The 12,847-nt window shown below is 49.9% G+C and overlaps 1 protein-coding gene across 5 annotated transcripts in view; it reads left to right on the top strand.

Annotated features, from left to right (window-relative positions):
• The first annotated feature begins 1,083 nt into the window (after positions 1-1,083).
• NRP2 (neuropilin 2) overlaps positions 1,084-12,847 on the top strand; it is a 116,438-nt gene continuing 104,674 nt past the window's right edge. For all 5 annotated transcript variants that reach the window (XM_019652950.1, XM_019652949.1, XM_019652952.1 and 2 more), the window contains exon 1: positions 1,084-2,046. In XM_019652950.1, the coding sequence (XP_019508495.1) occupies positions 1,974-2,046 (73 nt within the window). In that variant the 5' untranslated portion in view covers positions 1,084-1,973. The remainder of the gene's footprint in view (positions 2,047-12,847) is intronic.

The raw sequence follows: 12,847 nt of genomic DNA, 5'->3' as shown, positions 1-12,847 counted from the left end.
CTTAATCTTCAGAGTGGCAGAAAAGGTATATGCAGGGTGTTGTTTAGATTGTTCCTGTTAGAGTCTTTATGACAATATAGTAATAGGTGCCTAGCGAAGCAAGACAGTTTGGAATCCACAAAGCCACCCTCAGAAACAAAGATACAAGTGTTTCCCCAACTGTTAGCTTGCAGCTCTGTCTAAACAGTTTTCACGCCTCCATTTAAAAATAGTTAGCATAATGTTGTGTTTTTTTTTTCTCCCCACGGTGCGGCCACATTTCCACGGGGAAAATGTGAACAGATTAGTTACAGAAGCATTTCGAGGAGAAGCTGTCATGTACCTGTACTTTTTTGGAGGGCTGGGGAATCCAATTTAATTACCTGAACAAATTCTTTGAAGTCTTCCCTCTTCTGATAGTCGCAAGTTAGGGGAGGAGGGAGAACTAAATTCTCACCCAGAGAGAAGAGGAGTATGTTTGGGACACAACAAAGGATCTGAGTCATAAACGGAGGGTGTTTGGGGTTTTATTCAGCCGGGGCTGAGCGTGTGTGTGTCGCCGCCACGCACTGCTGCCTGTGCGAACGCATGGCTGAGCTGCCGCTGAGCCGCTGCTCCCTACTGCAAACACCTTACGCCACCCAACTCCTCTTGTAACGCCATAGCGCGTGGCATTGTGTTGGGTTCTACGTGTGTGGCATCGGAGTCGGGAGTGTGGCATCGGGAATTTGGGTGGAACAAGGATTTCCCCCGTTTCCCGCAGAGTCTCTCCCTCGGGAAGGGACGACGCAGCCAAGGGCAGCGCGCCCTGGAAGTCTCGGGGTGCGCTCCCTCTCCGGGGCATTACGCACAGGCGGCTCGGCGCAGTCAGGCGCTAAGGAGCCCAGGGTGGGCGGGAGGTGCCGGGTGGGAGAGGGGCAGCTAGGTGGGAGCTGGCTTAACTTTGATCCGGCCGCGGCCCGGGGGAAGCCGCCGCCGCCCCGCCCGAGTTGGGTGCCGCGGCGCTCGGCTCTGCGCCGCGCGTCTCCGCGGCTGCCTCTTTAATCAGGAACACAGAAGGGGCGGGCCCTGAGCCGGCGCGTAATCGGATAGCTCTGCCGCGGCTCTGACATCCACATGCTGCACGGCCTGAAAAGGCAGGGGGGAGCCGGAGGGGAAGCAGAGAACGCGAGCGAGGCAGCAGCCCGCAGCCCGCCCCCAGCACATCCTCAGACGCGCAGACACACGGCGAGGCGCTGGGCGAGGTGGAGGTGAAGGCGGGCGCGAGCGAACTCGGAGAGGGGCTCGCGCTTTCCAGGCGATCCCAGCCGCCGCCGCACCACCAGCAGCAGCAACAGCAACAGCGGCAGCGGCAGCAGCAGCTTCCTTCCTCAGACTCCCCTCGTGAGTCTGGCCAAGCGGGTGTAGCCGCTGGGGGAGGCTCCCGCTAGGGGAACTCGGCGAGGGCAAGAGCCCGGCGGCTGCCTCCCACTCCGGCTGTGGGGCTGTCCGGCTGTAGGTGCCTCCGCCCGCGTGTCGGTCCCGGGTGCCGGGAGATGTGTGTCAGTTTACGCCTCTGAGATCACACAGCTGCCTGGGAGCCGTGTGATGCCCAAGGCAAGTCTTGGCTTTTATTTTTATTTAAAAAAAAAATTTTTTTTTTACGTTTGGCTTTCGGGAAATATTCGTGATGTTGTAGGATAAAGGAAATGATACTTTGAGGAATTGGAGAAGACATAGATCCGTTTTGTTTTTAAGAGAGGAAACCCGTCCTGTCTTTCCCGGCTTGCTCCCTCTTTGCTGGTTTGAAGAGCGACCCTCCTCCTGACGAGGTGGGGATCCAGCAAGAATAAAGGTGAAGACGGGCCGCCAGGACCCAGGAGGGAGACACTGACCATTAGAAACCTTTGCAGAAGACACTGTAAGGAAGAACATAAGCGTGAGAAAAACACAAAGACTTACAATTACACAAGAAACCTACAAACCCAGCTCTGGAGACAGCCTCCTTCTCCAAAATGGATATGTTTCCTCTCACCTGGGTTTTCTTAGCTCTCTACTTTTCAGGACGCGAAGTGAGAGGCCAACCAGGTAAGCCCCTGAAAGTTTTTTTTTTTTTCTGTGCATTTCAACATGCTTTCCCTTTAAAAGCAACTGCTAATGCAGGGGGGCCACACGGAATGGCACAGAAGGAGGCTCCCTAAATACTGAATAATTTAAAGAGCCACCCCAGCCGGCCCTCCCTACACCACCACTGCTGCTAAAACCCAACTTTTCTCTCCTGCTAGGAGTGTGTGTGTGTGTGTGTGTGTGTGTGTGTGTGTGTGTGTGTGTGTGTGTGTTTTGAAACAGAATTTGGCGGTGTTCAGATGTCACATATGGACTGAATCAAAGGTTTAAAAATACTACAAAGCCTTTGCATTACAGTATTTGGGAATTTTTTTTTCCTGTCTTGAAGCAGAGCACATCTCCCTTGAGTTTCTTCAACCTAGCCAGCGAAATATAAATCATTTGCATTCCCTCCACTTAGCTACATTGAGCAATGTTAACTGAAGGGCTTGGGAAAGTCAAGAGTCTAGTTTTGGTTTTCCAGGGCTGTAGATTCTTTTGCAGAATGTGTGGATACGCCTCACAATCCCAGCGCCCAGGCTGATGGAGCAAGTTGGCTTGCGGTTGAGCTAGGGGCTTGGGGCTGGGCGCTGCTGGCAGTGAAGGCGGTTCATCTCCCCTGCTCTTTTCCTGCATCCATGTGTTTTCTGGGAAAGTAAATCATATGTTCTTTTAAAAATTATTATTAGATAAAACAAACTGCGTGGCCCTCCAAGGTCTTTCACTCTTGTGAAGTGGTTAGAAACTTTTGAGTGGAATTTGTTCTCAACCACTGCCAAAAGTGGTGTGTGGACTGAGTGCGGAGATAAGCACCGCAAGGCCCAGAACGTCTGGGGCCAGTATTTGCGTGGGGGAGAGGGAGAGGTTTCTGGCACGGGGTGCACTCCCTGAGAGGGGATCTCGGATTTCAGGGAATCCGGTGGGGCTTCTCCTTCCTTCCCCCCACAACTCTCCCGGGTGAGCCTCTCTCCCCTCTGAGAAGGGTCTGAAATCTGACAAAACTCTTAGCAGCTGCTACAGGTGATTGAGAATGGGGACGGCATCTGTGGAGGGAAGTGGGACGAGGGAGCAGAAAAAGCCTTCGTGAAATGCCCTTACCCGGAGGTACTTGCAAGGCTATGGCCGCCCCGGCTGAGCTAACCCCCTTGCAGCCTCCTGGCCACCTCCCCCATCACCACTGGCTAGTGAGTCCAGAGGGAGGGAGCCTGCGTTGACTAAAGGGGAAGCTTTGCGCCTGGTACGCGGGTTCTCACCTCCGAACAGACGCACACACACTCCATTTTAAGCTTGGATATTTATTTGAGGGGGAGGAAGGTTCACGAATGCCCTTGCTATCCAAATTCACACGTTTGCTGCACCTTCTCTGCCATAACTGGTCTTCAGGGCAACTGCAGATCGTATCAAAGAGATGGTTGCAGGTCCCACTTGGGCAGATTTTCTGTGTCTCCCCATTCCCTCTTGCCTTAATTCTAAGTTACCAGTTTGAAGCGAAATTAAATTACCTCCCACAGACCCGGGGGCTGCATAAATTATGTATGTTTGTGTGATTTGCGCTGTGTGTGTGTGTGTGTGTGTGTGCGTGTGTGTGTGTGTGTCCGCGCGCGTGTACGCGCGGGAGAGCGCGTTGAGGATGCCCACGGTATATTATGTATTCAGGCACGGTCTCTGGTAAGGCCCCGGTGCGCGAGTGCGCGCATAGTGGCGCGCGCACGCGCGGGGACACACACACACACAAACTTAAGGTTCCGTGTGCTGTGCAGAGCAGGAGGGGTCTTGAACACTCAGGGGCCATCGCCTCCTACCCCAGATGTTCTCACATCTGTCCCCGAGCGCTGCGTAATGTACGTGTGTGCGCGACACCCGCTCGGACCCACTCCCGCTCCGCCACCTGCCTCCCGCGCTCTCCGCAGAGCCCCCTCCCATCCTAGCCCCGGGCCGCGCTGCGTCACTTCTAGCGAAGCCCAGAGGCGCGGAGCAGGTCACTCAGTACGAGGCTGCAGGATGCCTCCGTCGCGGGGTGGGTCCTCCGGGTGGGACGCGGAGCTGGGACCTACCCAGGGTAGATATTCTTCAGCACTCCGAAAAGGCGCTCTCAAGCCAAGGGCTGATGAGGCTTTCTGTCGGAGAGGCCGACTGGCACCCGGGCAGCTGGCGGCGGGTGGCAAAGGGCGAGGCCCAACTAGACCTCTGACTCACCCGGTTTCGCGCCGGCCGGAGGGGGCCGGATCCTGCCGGCGGCGGCAGGAACCCATTCCGAGGAGTCAAGGCACGGGAGGGGGTGTGTGGAAGGCATAAGCAGGGAAGCAATTGAGCAAATAACCCCGCGGCGCGCGGCCCCTGCGACTGGCGGGCGGCAGGGAGGCCGCGTGGGCGTAGCGCACTAGGCTCCCCTGCTCCTTGCCACGCCGCCTGGCCAGATCGCAGCGCCGCCGCCTTTCTGCCTTCCTCCTGCCAGGGCCGGGGAAGTCGGGGCTGCTCGGCGGGCCCTGCCTGGATCAACCCCTCCTGCCTCACGCGTTCCACTCTGCGCTGCATGCCCTGCCCCCTCCCCTCGCCGCCGCTGCGCCTGGAGAGCCGGCTCTGAAGGGCTGAGGCCCGGGGCCCGCGGAGCTGGGGATCTGAGCTCTGGCCGAGCTGGGTGGCGGGAAGCTGAGGTGGGATTTCAGAGCCGAGGGCGGAGAGGGACGGAAAGGAGCCAGCTGGAGCCGCGAGAATGCGCGCAACTTGCACCGCCTCCAGTAGCGGTGCGCGCCAAGCGCCCTCGCGTGCGCCGGAACAGGTGAAGAGTACGCGGCGCGCGGGCATCCACGTGGTGGGGACGTGATGGCCCCTAGACCCCTCAACCCCCCCCGCGTGTCGGTCCCGGGTGCCGGGAGATGTGTGTCAGTTTACGCCTCTGAGATCACACAGCTGCCTGGGAGCCGTGTGATGCCCAAGGCAAGTNCCCCGCCAGCGCCATCTCTAACGCTGCATCGATTTGTTTGGGCTACACAGCAGAAACAGAGCCGAGCGATCCATAAACATTCTATTAGGCAAAAATATTCCCAGCGAAAGCAAAACCAAGGCTCAACCCTGGGCAAAGTTGGCCGCCTCCAACAACTCCACCCTTGTCCCCTAGTCCTCCAGACTTAGGACACCCCCAGGGAGAAGCTTCAGGCATTTCCTCGACGTTGCCCGTAGCCATAAAGTTAAGTCGCGGCTGCAGATCCCTGTTTGGAAGAAACCCCTATAGTCGCCGGCCAGTTCTGCCTCCCCTCCTCCGCCGCCTTGCTCTTTGCTTTTCCACGTGAGAAAAAGAAATATTCACGGCCAAAGCTTCATTTTCACTGATTGATTTCTTTTTAATATCAACATAAGTTAATGGAGGCAAAGCAAGCTGTGATTAAACGGCTGTCCCCAATCTTCGCCTGGGGCTGACTGCACTGCAGTTCTTCCCACCGGGTCCTGGGCGCCGGCTGCTGGGGGGCGGGCCGGGGGGGGCACCCGCAGAGCAAACGTCCTGGGGCTGGCGGAGGACAGCAGTGTAAAGAACAGATCGACGCCCTGAGTCAACGGAGTGTGGGGGTGGGAATCGGCCTTCCAGGCCAAGCTTAGGGGATCCGGCTCATCCGTGTCGCCGCTTCTGACGCTCGGGTTGAATTCGTCTGGAAGGAGAGGGGATCGACGCTCTGGTTTATTGGCGTGTGCTCACTGCTCGCCTCACCCCCTCCCTCCGCCTCCCTCCCTTTCGGTTTCAGACAAGAGAGCCCCCTGGCGCTAGCCATTCCCTGTCAGCGCCTGGCCAAGAAACTACCCTTTGCTAGAGTTAATCGTGGTCCGCGGGGGACTGCGTTATGCCCAGGAACTCGTTCAGGCCCTGATAATGGGTTTCTTCAGATGGTGGCAACTCCCAGCCCCAACGTCCACACAGCTTGGGACCAAAAGAACCTGGACCCTATAACTAACCCTACTCCCCGACCCCCGGCTATGCCTGGAGAGCTTTGATCTGTGCTAGGGTTTTAACACCATTGCCATGGACACAGGCAGCCGCGGTCAATTCAACCTTCAGTCTGAAAGGGATGATCAGATAAGAGGTGTAAATTGGCTGTGGTAGGCAGATCTGGGTTCAAACAAATCCTGAAAGAAGCAATGACCGTCTAGGCGCCTGATAAGGGTTTGAAGAGGGTTCCTTTTTTAGCCTGTCTCCCCCAAAATGCGGGGTAATTATGAGCAGGCCTACTAATTTGCAACAAAACTATAAACTCCTAGATTCTACACACACAGTGGGCTGTAGGCTCTGGGGAGTGGTGCCATGCCCACATTCAGTGGGTGCCCAGTAAACTTTACCCCATAAACTGCCACTGGAGGTAATGAAACTGTTGCCTGTTGCCAACGGATCACGCAGTGCAAAACAGTGGGAAGCTCCCCACGAGAGCTTCAGGGCAAGCAAGCCCCTTCTTGTCCAAGACGTGCCTGGTAGAATTGTGAATGCCCAGGCAGCACCGCAGGTTTGGACTTTCACATCATTCTGTGAAGCCCTCAGAGTAAGCCACAGAGCACCCAAATGACAATGAAAAGTTGGAAGGCTGCAGTGACTGAAACCCCAGGTTATCCACATAGAATTCCTGCTGTCTACCAAATGGCTTTCATTCCCTGCTATTGAAGTAAAGTCTACACTGGCAATGAAAGGCCAGTTCCTATCTTCGTGGTGTAGGAAAAACTAGGAGCCCAAATGCCAATTCAGATGCATTGAATTGAGAGGTCTGAATGCAATTAACAGTTGGGGGGCGGGAGAAGCCCTGGGGAGGGGGGATCAGTGGGGAGAGACCCCATGGACTAGATGCTTCTGAGTACCCTGCCTGGTCTTTTTCATTTCACTCAACTCCTTAAAGCAAGAGAATGAGCTGACTTTGCGTGACCCAAGTGTGGGACAAGTCTGAGTTGACAGAATTCAGAGCCAGGTTCATTGGTAAAGAGTTTTCGGAATATACTCCCCAAAAGTCCAGTTTGTAAAGACTAGGAAATAGAGATGTGATTTTCCTTCTTTTTTAAAGGATGGGGCAGAAGCATAATACCTGTTTAATTTCTTGCACTGACAAGAAAGGACTTGAAGAGTGATGTCTGGGAAGTAGTTTGTAATATCATTAACATATTTGAGGTATTATATCATCTGACCCATCACTTGCTACTGGACAAACTTTGAGGCACCCTCCTTGAGTGGCAGACATGTGTTTGATCCCCAGAGTTAATCTTTGTACTATTCCTTCCAAGTATGAAATTGACTTTTTTTCTTTGAATTAACCCATTCCTGGAAGATACTGTGCAAGTTGGTCCTGGGGAGCCTGCAGCATTTTTCAGAGCTTTATCTGCCTTGATTAAATGGCCGAGGGGCTTAACAGTTTCCTTACCTATCAGGATTCAGTGGGGTTGGATTCCTAGACACAGTGGCCTTGTAGTGTGGCTGGCCCTCCAGGAGAAAGCATCTTCTAAAGGTTTAGGAAGCTGTCAAGTTTAGATAAGGCTGAGCTCCAATCCTATGGGACCTTGGTTGTATTAATAAGGAGAAATTAATTTTTAACCACTGGGAACATTGCCAAATTATGTGACCTTTGGCAGACCAGCTGTGCTATAAAAATAAATCCCCCATTTCTGAAAATGCTGCTCCTATCCAGTAGAACAATAACAACGTGGCATTTAGCATAGACTTAAGAGCGAGGTTGAGAAGAAAAGACAAAAATGGGAATTGTCAACGATAAACACCCCAGATGTTGTAACATAACGCTTCCGACCTGAGCATTCTATCCACCCCACTCCACCCCCAAACACACACCCTGGTTTCCAGTACATAGGAAAGAGGGCCAGGATGACAAGGAGCAGGGTGCCTGTGTGTTCAGGGAGTGGAGAAGGTGTTAAGTGCTTCCAGCCCTTTCCCACCCCAGCCTTGAACACGTCTCTCATTGTCTACACAGACAGGTTGCTGGCTCAGGAAGAGAAAAAGGAGTTTTCAGACAGGCAAAACATTTGTCTTTGCCTAAATGCCACTAAATAGGTTTGTCACATAGAAGTTTTGGAGAGACCTTCTTTGGGCTTTCCAGCATTGGAGCTAAACCGCTTAGCTTTCCAGTCCAGCTGAGCCACTTGTCAGCTCTGTGAGCCTGAATACTTACTCTCTGTGTACCTCAGTTTCCTTCACTGTGTTTGATGATAATATCTACTTCATAGGGGTTTTGTGCCAGGTCAGATGCACAGAATACTGTCTAGTACCTATTAAGTCTGTTCTGAAGTCATTTAATCTTCAAAACAGCTGCAGTGAGGTTAACTGTAGCTCACGATCAGAGAAAGCACACTATAACCGTTGTGGTAAGTTTATGTTATTTTTATGAGTTTTTTTTATATAAGTAAATAATTATTCACAATCAGCTCTTACCCCACTAAACTTTTGCCTGTGTTTTATAAGCATCCGATTATCTCTCAGAGACGGATATTCCCTGCGTGGTTCTCATCTTAGATTTACTGTCTCCTCTTTGCATTTTATAAAAAATCCCTTTCCTTTCCTTTTCTCCCCTTCCATCCTTCATCAGGAAAGTGTGCTCAGTGGGGAGCAGCATGTTAAAGGTGCCCCCCACCCCCAAATGTGTAATAACTTCTTCTCTGGCATTAAGGCCCCTCAGCAGCTGAACTCAAAAAAGTCGTCATAAAGACAAAATAGCTTTTACCCAGCAAGACTCTTAATAATCCCATTTCCCTCTGGGTCTTCATAAAAGAGGCATGATCTAATCCAGAAAAAAGGGGCGGGGCCCTGGGACTAACAAAAGGAAAGCTCTCCCAGTAGTGTGCAGTGGACGGGGCTGCTGGCTGGCGTAATGCACACATCCAGTGTGACCCTGCATGCTGCCTCCAAAGAGATCTCTTGATAACGCATGAGTCTGTTCTGGCCAGTCTTTCAGTGAAGAAGATAAAGGGAATTGCAAATTACTGAACCGAGTGGTAATAATAATTGTTTTGATAAAGGGGAAAAAATAAAACAGATGTGCCCAAAAGGCATATTGGGGGCCAGGGGAAGGGACATGGGGGGGGGCATAGAATGAGTGGAGAGAATTGAACTAAAACCCAGCAAGAGACAATCCATTATCAGCAAACAGTTTAATGATGAAGTAATAGTGTGCATCTTCCTGGGGCTACTGACAACAAATATTTAGAACTTGCCTTTGGAAGGATGGGGGGGGGGCTGGAGTGAGGGGGCAAGAAAACTCTCCTATAAATGATTTTTACCATTATTAGAAATAAAATGTAAGTGTCCTTTGAACTTCATTGTTGTTGTCTGAGTTTAGGGTATCTTAGGAGACGTAGTTCACACTAACTCTACCCTGACTTATGACTATGCGTGTGTAATATTATCCCAGACAAGTTATTTAAACACTCAGTTCACCACTAAACAACAAAAATTCCTGTTTCATAGCAGCTGTGGTCTGGGAAGGAAGAGTTGTACGTAGCAGGAGAAGCAGAACAATTTGTGATAAGACTTTCTTAACATTTGTGATACCTACTGATACTTTTGGTGTTATTTTAGCCAATTAGTAATTCATCAGTGCATCAAACCTCATTGAATCTGCCTCTTGGGAAAGACTCTGGGTTTGATCCTGTAAGGCTCTCCAAAAATGAGTCAGGAAGGAGTTGCGCCCTCATGTTGTGGTGGTCCAACAAAACAGATCCGGCTGTCCAGAGCGCTCATATAACTTAGCAGACACTGAAAAGCTTCAGTCTCCTAGGCTTGAGGTATGGAGGGGGGAAGTACCCATGCTGAGGGTGATCCTGGAGGGCAGCGGTGGTAGCTCAACCCGGACGGAGAGACTAGATGGGACTTAGAGCTGGGACAGGCATACCAGGGGAAGGTGGGAGCAGAGAAATAGACACTGGTTTTGTTGGAGGAATACTCAGAAACTGCCGTGTAGAAAATATGGGAGGAAATAATTGCAAATAAGGTTGGAAACAGTAGCTTGGGCTAAATGTAAGGCCCTAATTGCTAGGCCAAGGGGTTTCAGTTTCATTTACTAACCAATGGGGAGTCATTAACGTTTCAACATACGCCTTTAGTTAATCAAAATAAATGAAATAAAAATATTATATTACCTTTTTTCCGCCCCCCCTCTCCTTTGGTTTTTGGAGAGACCTCAAAATTATTCTTCTTCTATTTCCTTCCCCAAATGTCTGTTGAAATGGTCAGGAACTGTAATCCCAGATCTCTCATCAATGGCATCAAAATTTCATTTGCAATGAGGGCTGGAAAAGAGTGGACATAAATATAAACTAATGATATTACATTGGCTGCCCTATTGGAATTGCATTTGTTTATGATATAAGATGACAAATAACAAGGTTACCACAGGTGGCATGATTCGAGGTCAGGGGAGGTAATCGCATCAAACTTGCATTTTAACGATTAAGCGAAGGTTCATTTTTAGAAGCCAGATTGAGGGGACAGGACTTTCCAAAGGCCCTATTTCCAGACCCAATTTCCAGTTCTCTCCTTTGTGAAATGAATCGTTGGAGGTATTCTAGAAGAGGGCATTGGCCTTGTTCCTTTTTCCACGCTCAAGTGCTGGCTTCCTCTCTCTCTCTCTGATTCTCTCCTTCCTACCTTCCCAGAGATTCTTTTATTCGGATGGTGAACTTCATCACTGCAAAAGTTCACAGGGATTTCCATGTGCTGTGTGCCTTCAGGAGTGCACCATGCACTGCCCCATAAATTGAATAGATTGCATCCCTTCCCTGTTGCCTTAGGAAGTGGTCAAACCTTCACATTCCTGGGCTGATGGATTGGCTCGTTTCTTCCCAGCTTAAGCCAAGATACAGATTTTATGAGACTGTCTTGTGACAGGCTGAAGTCACTTTGAATAAAACAAAATCCAGCCTCAGCTCACAGGGGGGGAAGAAAAAAACTCTTAAAAAGCAGCTAATCCGGAGTTAGTGAGCAAAATTTGGTTAAAACCCTGAGCCGAGGACTTCAATGATTTGGGCGAGGGATTTGAAACAACTCTTTTTTGGTCTTTCTTTTCATGCTTCACTGTTGTGGACATGCTCACACACAGAACTGTGTATCCATAATATTTATAAATGTGCAGCCACAGACTCAGTTAAGAAAAGAAACTCACGTCACTAGAGCTAATGTGATTAAAAGAGACGTTTGAACTCTCCCTAATGCAAGACAGACATGTTCATCTGAAGAACCCTGGAGTTTTGTTTTAGGTTTACCTAAAGTGGATGAATCAGGAGTAGCACCTTGAATAAAAACCTGGTTGTCTAGGAGGGGAGAGAATCTTTCTAATTTTTGGTTCAACTATATGGGTAATAGGATATTTTCTTCCACCTTATTGTAGAGGCTTTAAATTTTGGGACTGGAACTGACCTCTAGCAGCACTCCTCTCATTTTATAGATGATAAAACAAAGGCTCATAGTTGATTACTAACTTCCTCAAGGTCACACAGCTTGCAGGTGGCAAGACCACACTTGAACACAAGGCTTCTTACTAGTTAAGTGGCAAGGTGACCAACTTCTCTCTTTTTAAGTAAGAAAAGAGCTTCTTCTTTGCCTTGCTGCTAATAATTAAATGAAAACAGCGCTGTGGAAATAGGGATAGAATGGGATTACGCTGTGGATAAAAGGATAAATTATAAAGTAAATAAAGTGTATTCTTTTCAGGGTAAACAAGACCCACAGTTATTCTCCACCACGTGCCCTCAAATATATGCAAGAAATAGATGTCTTCTAGTCCTTCTACACGTTCTCTTTTCCATGGCATTTTAAAGGAGCAAGGGAACTGAGATCTGGTTCAGAGGGTTTCCAACCCTGTTCCAGGAAGCCGCGATATTCTTACAGTGAAGGCCCCCAGAGATGAGGGAAGGGACTTTGAGGCCTGGACACCACACCGATTCTGGCAACCCTCTGTCCCTGCACCCAAGAAGAGCTCCACTTTTAGCTGCTTTGCACATTGGAGTGCTGGGTAGAGTTTCGTTCAAGGGGGAAAAAAAAAAAAAAAAAACACTTCTAAAAAGAATTTTGAAAATTACACTCTTAATTCAATTCACTCATTGATTTACAGTTTAGGAAGCTGAGACCCAGGAAGGTTACTGAGTTAAGAATCCAGGCGCTGCATCTCTGTTCTTGCTAATATCAGCACCCCTACCCCCGCCCCCCCCACACCCGGATTCCTAGTAACCTGATCTCATTACCCCAGACCCCTCCTTAGCAACACCCTGACTCTCCAATCCCACATCCAGCCTGTCCTAACTTTCCAAAGGATTTTTTCCCCCCTAAGGACTTTTTCCTTCAGTTCAGCTAAACCAAATGATCTGATTGCTCTTTTTATTGTAAGACTGCAAACAGGCTGTTGCCTGGTGTCACCTGGTGTCTTTAGCCGTTGTGATTCTGATCATTTGAAAGTCCTGACTGCAGTCAGGCTTCAGTTTTTAATGAATATTATTGCCAAGGTCCAGTCATACAGTGTTCCTCTAAAACAACTCCAGTTGAGGTTCCTTAGAAGGCAGACAAGATTTTTAAAAAGACCTTTCTTACTCCCTGTTACTACTTCCTAAAAATCAAATATTACAAGGAACCAGTGAGTTGTCTGTAGGAGGGCGAGTTCCTTGTGAAGCTGGCAGAGTGCCTTAGAATTCTAAGTGAATGGGTACAAAGTTTCTTTACCTGATTCATGGCCAGATTACCTGGCAGATGGTGCTTAGGCCACCAGCAAAGGAAGAACACCTGAGGAGAGAGAGAGAAAGAGAGAGAGAGGGAGAGGGAGAG

Source organism: Hipposideros armiger, unplaced genomic scaffold, assembly GCF_001890085.2.
Source record: "Hipposideros armiger isolate ML-2016 unplaced genomic scaffold, ASM189008v1 scaffold_190, whole genome shotgun sequence".
NCBI classification, from domain to species: Eukaryota; Metazoa; Chordata; class Mammalia; order Chiroptera; family Hipposideridae; genus Hipposideros; species Hipposideros armiger.
This window is presented reverse-complemented; position numbering and strand designations above follow the sequence as displayed.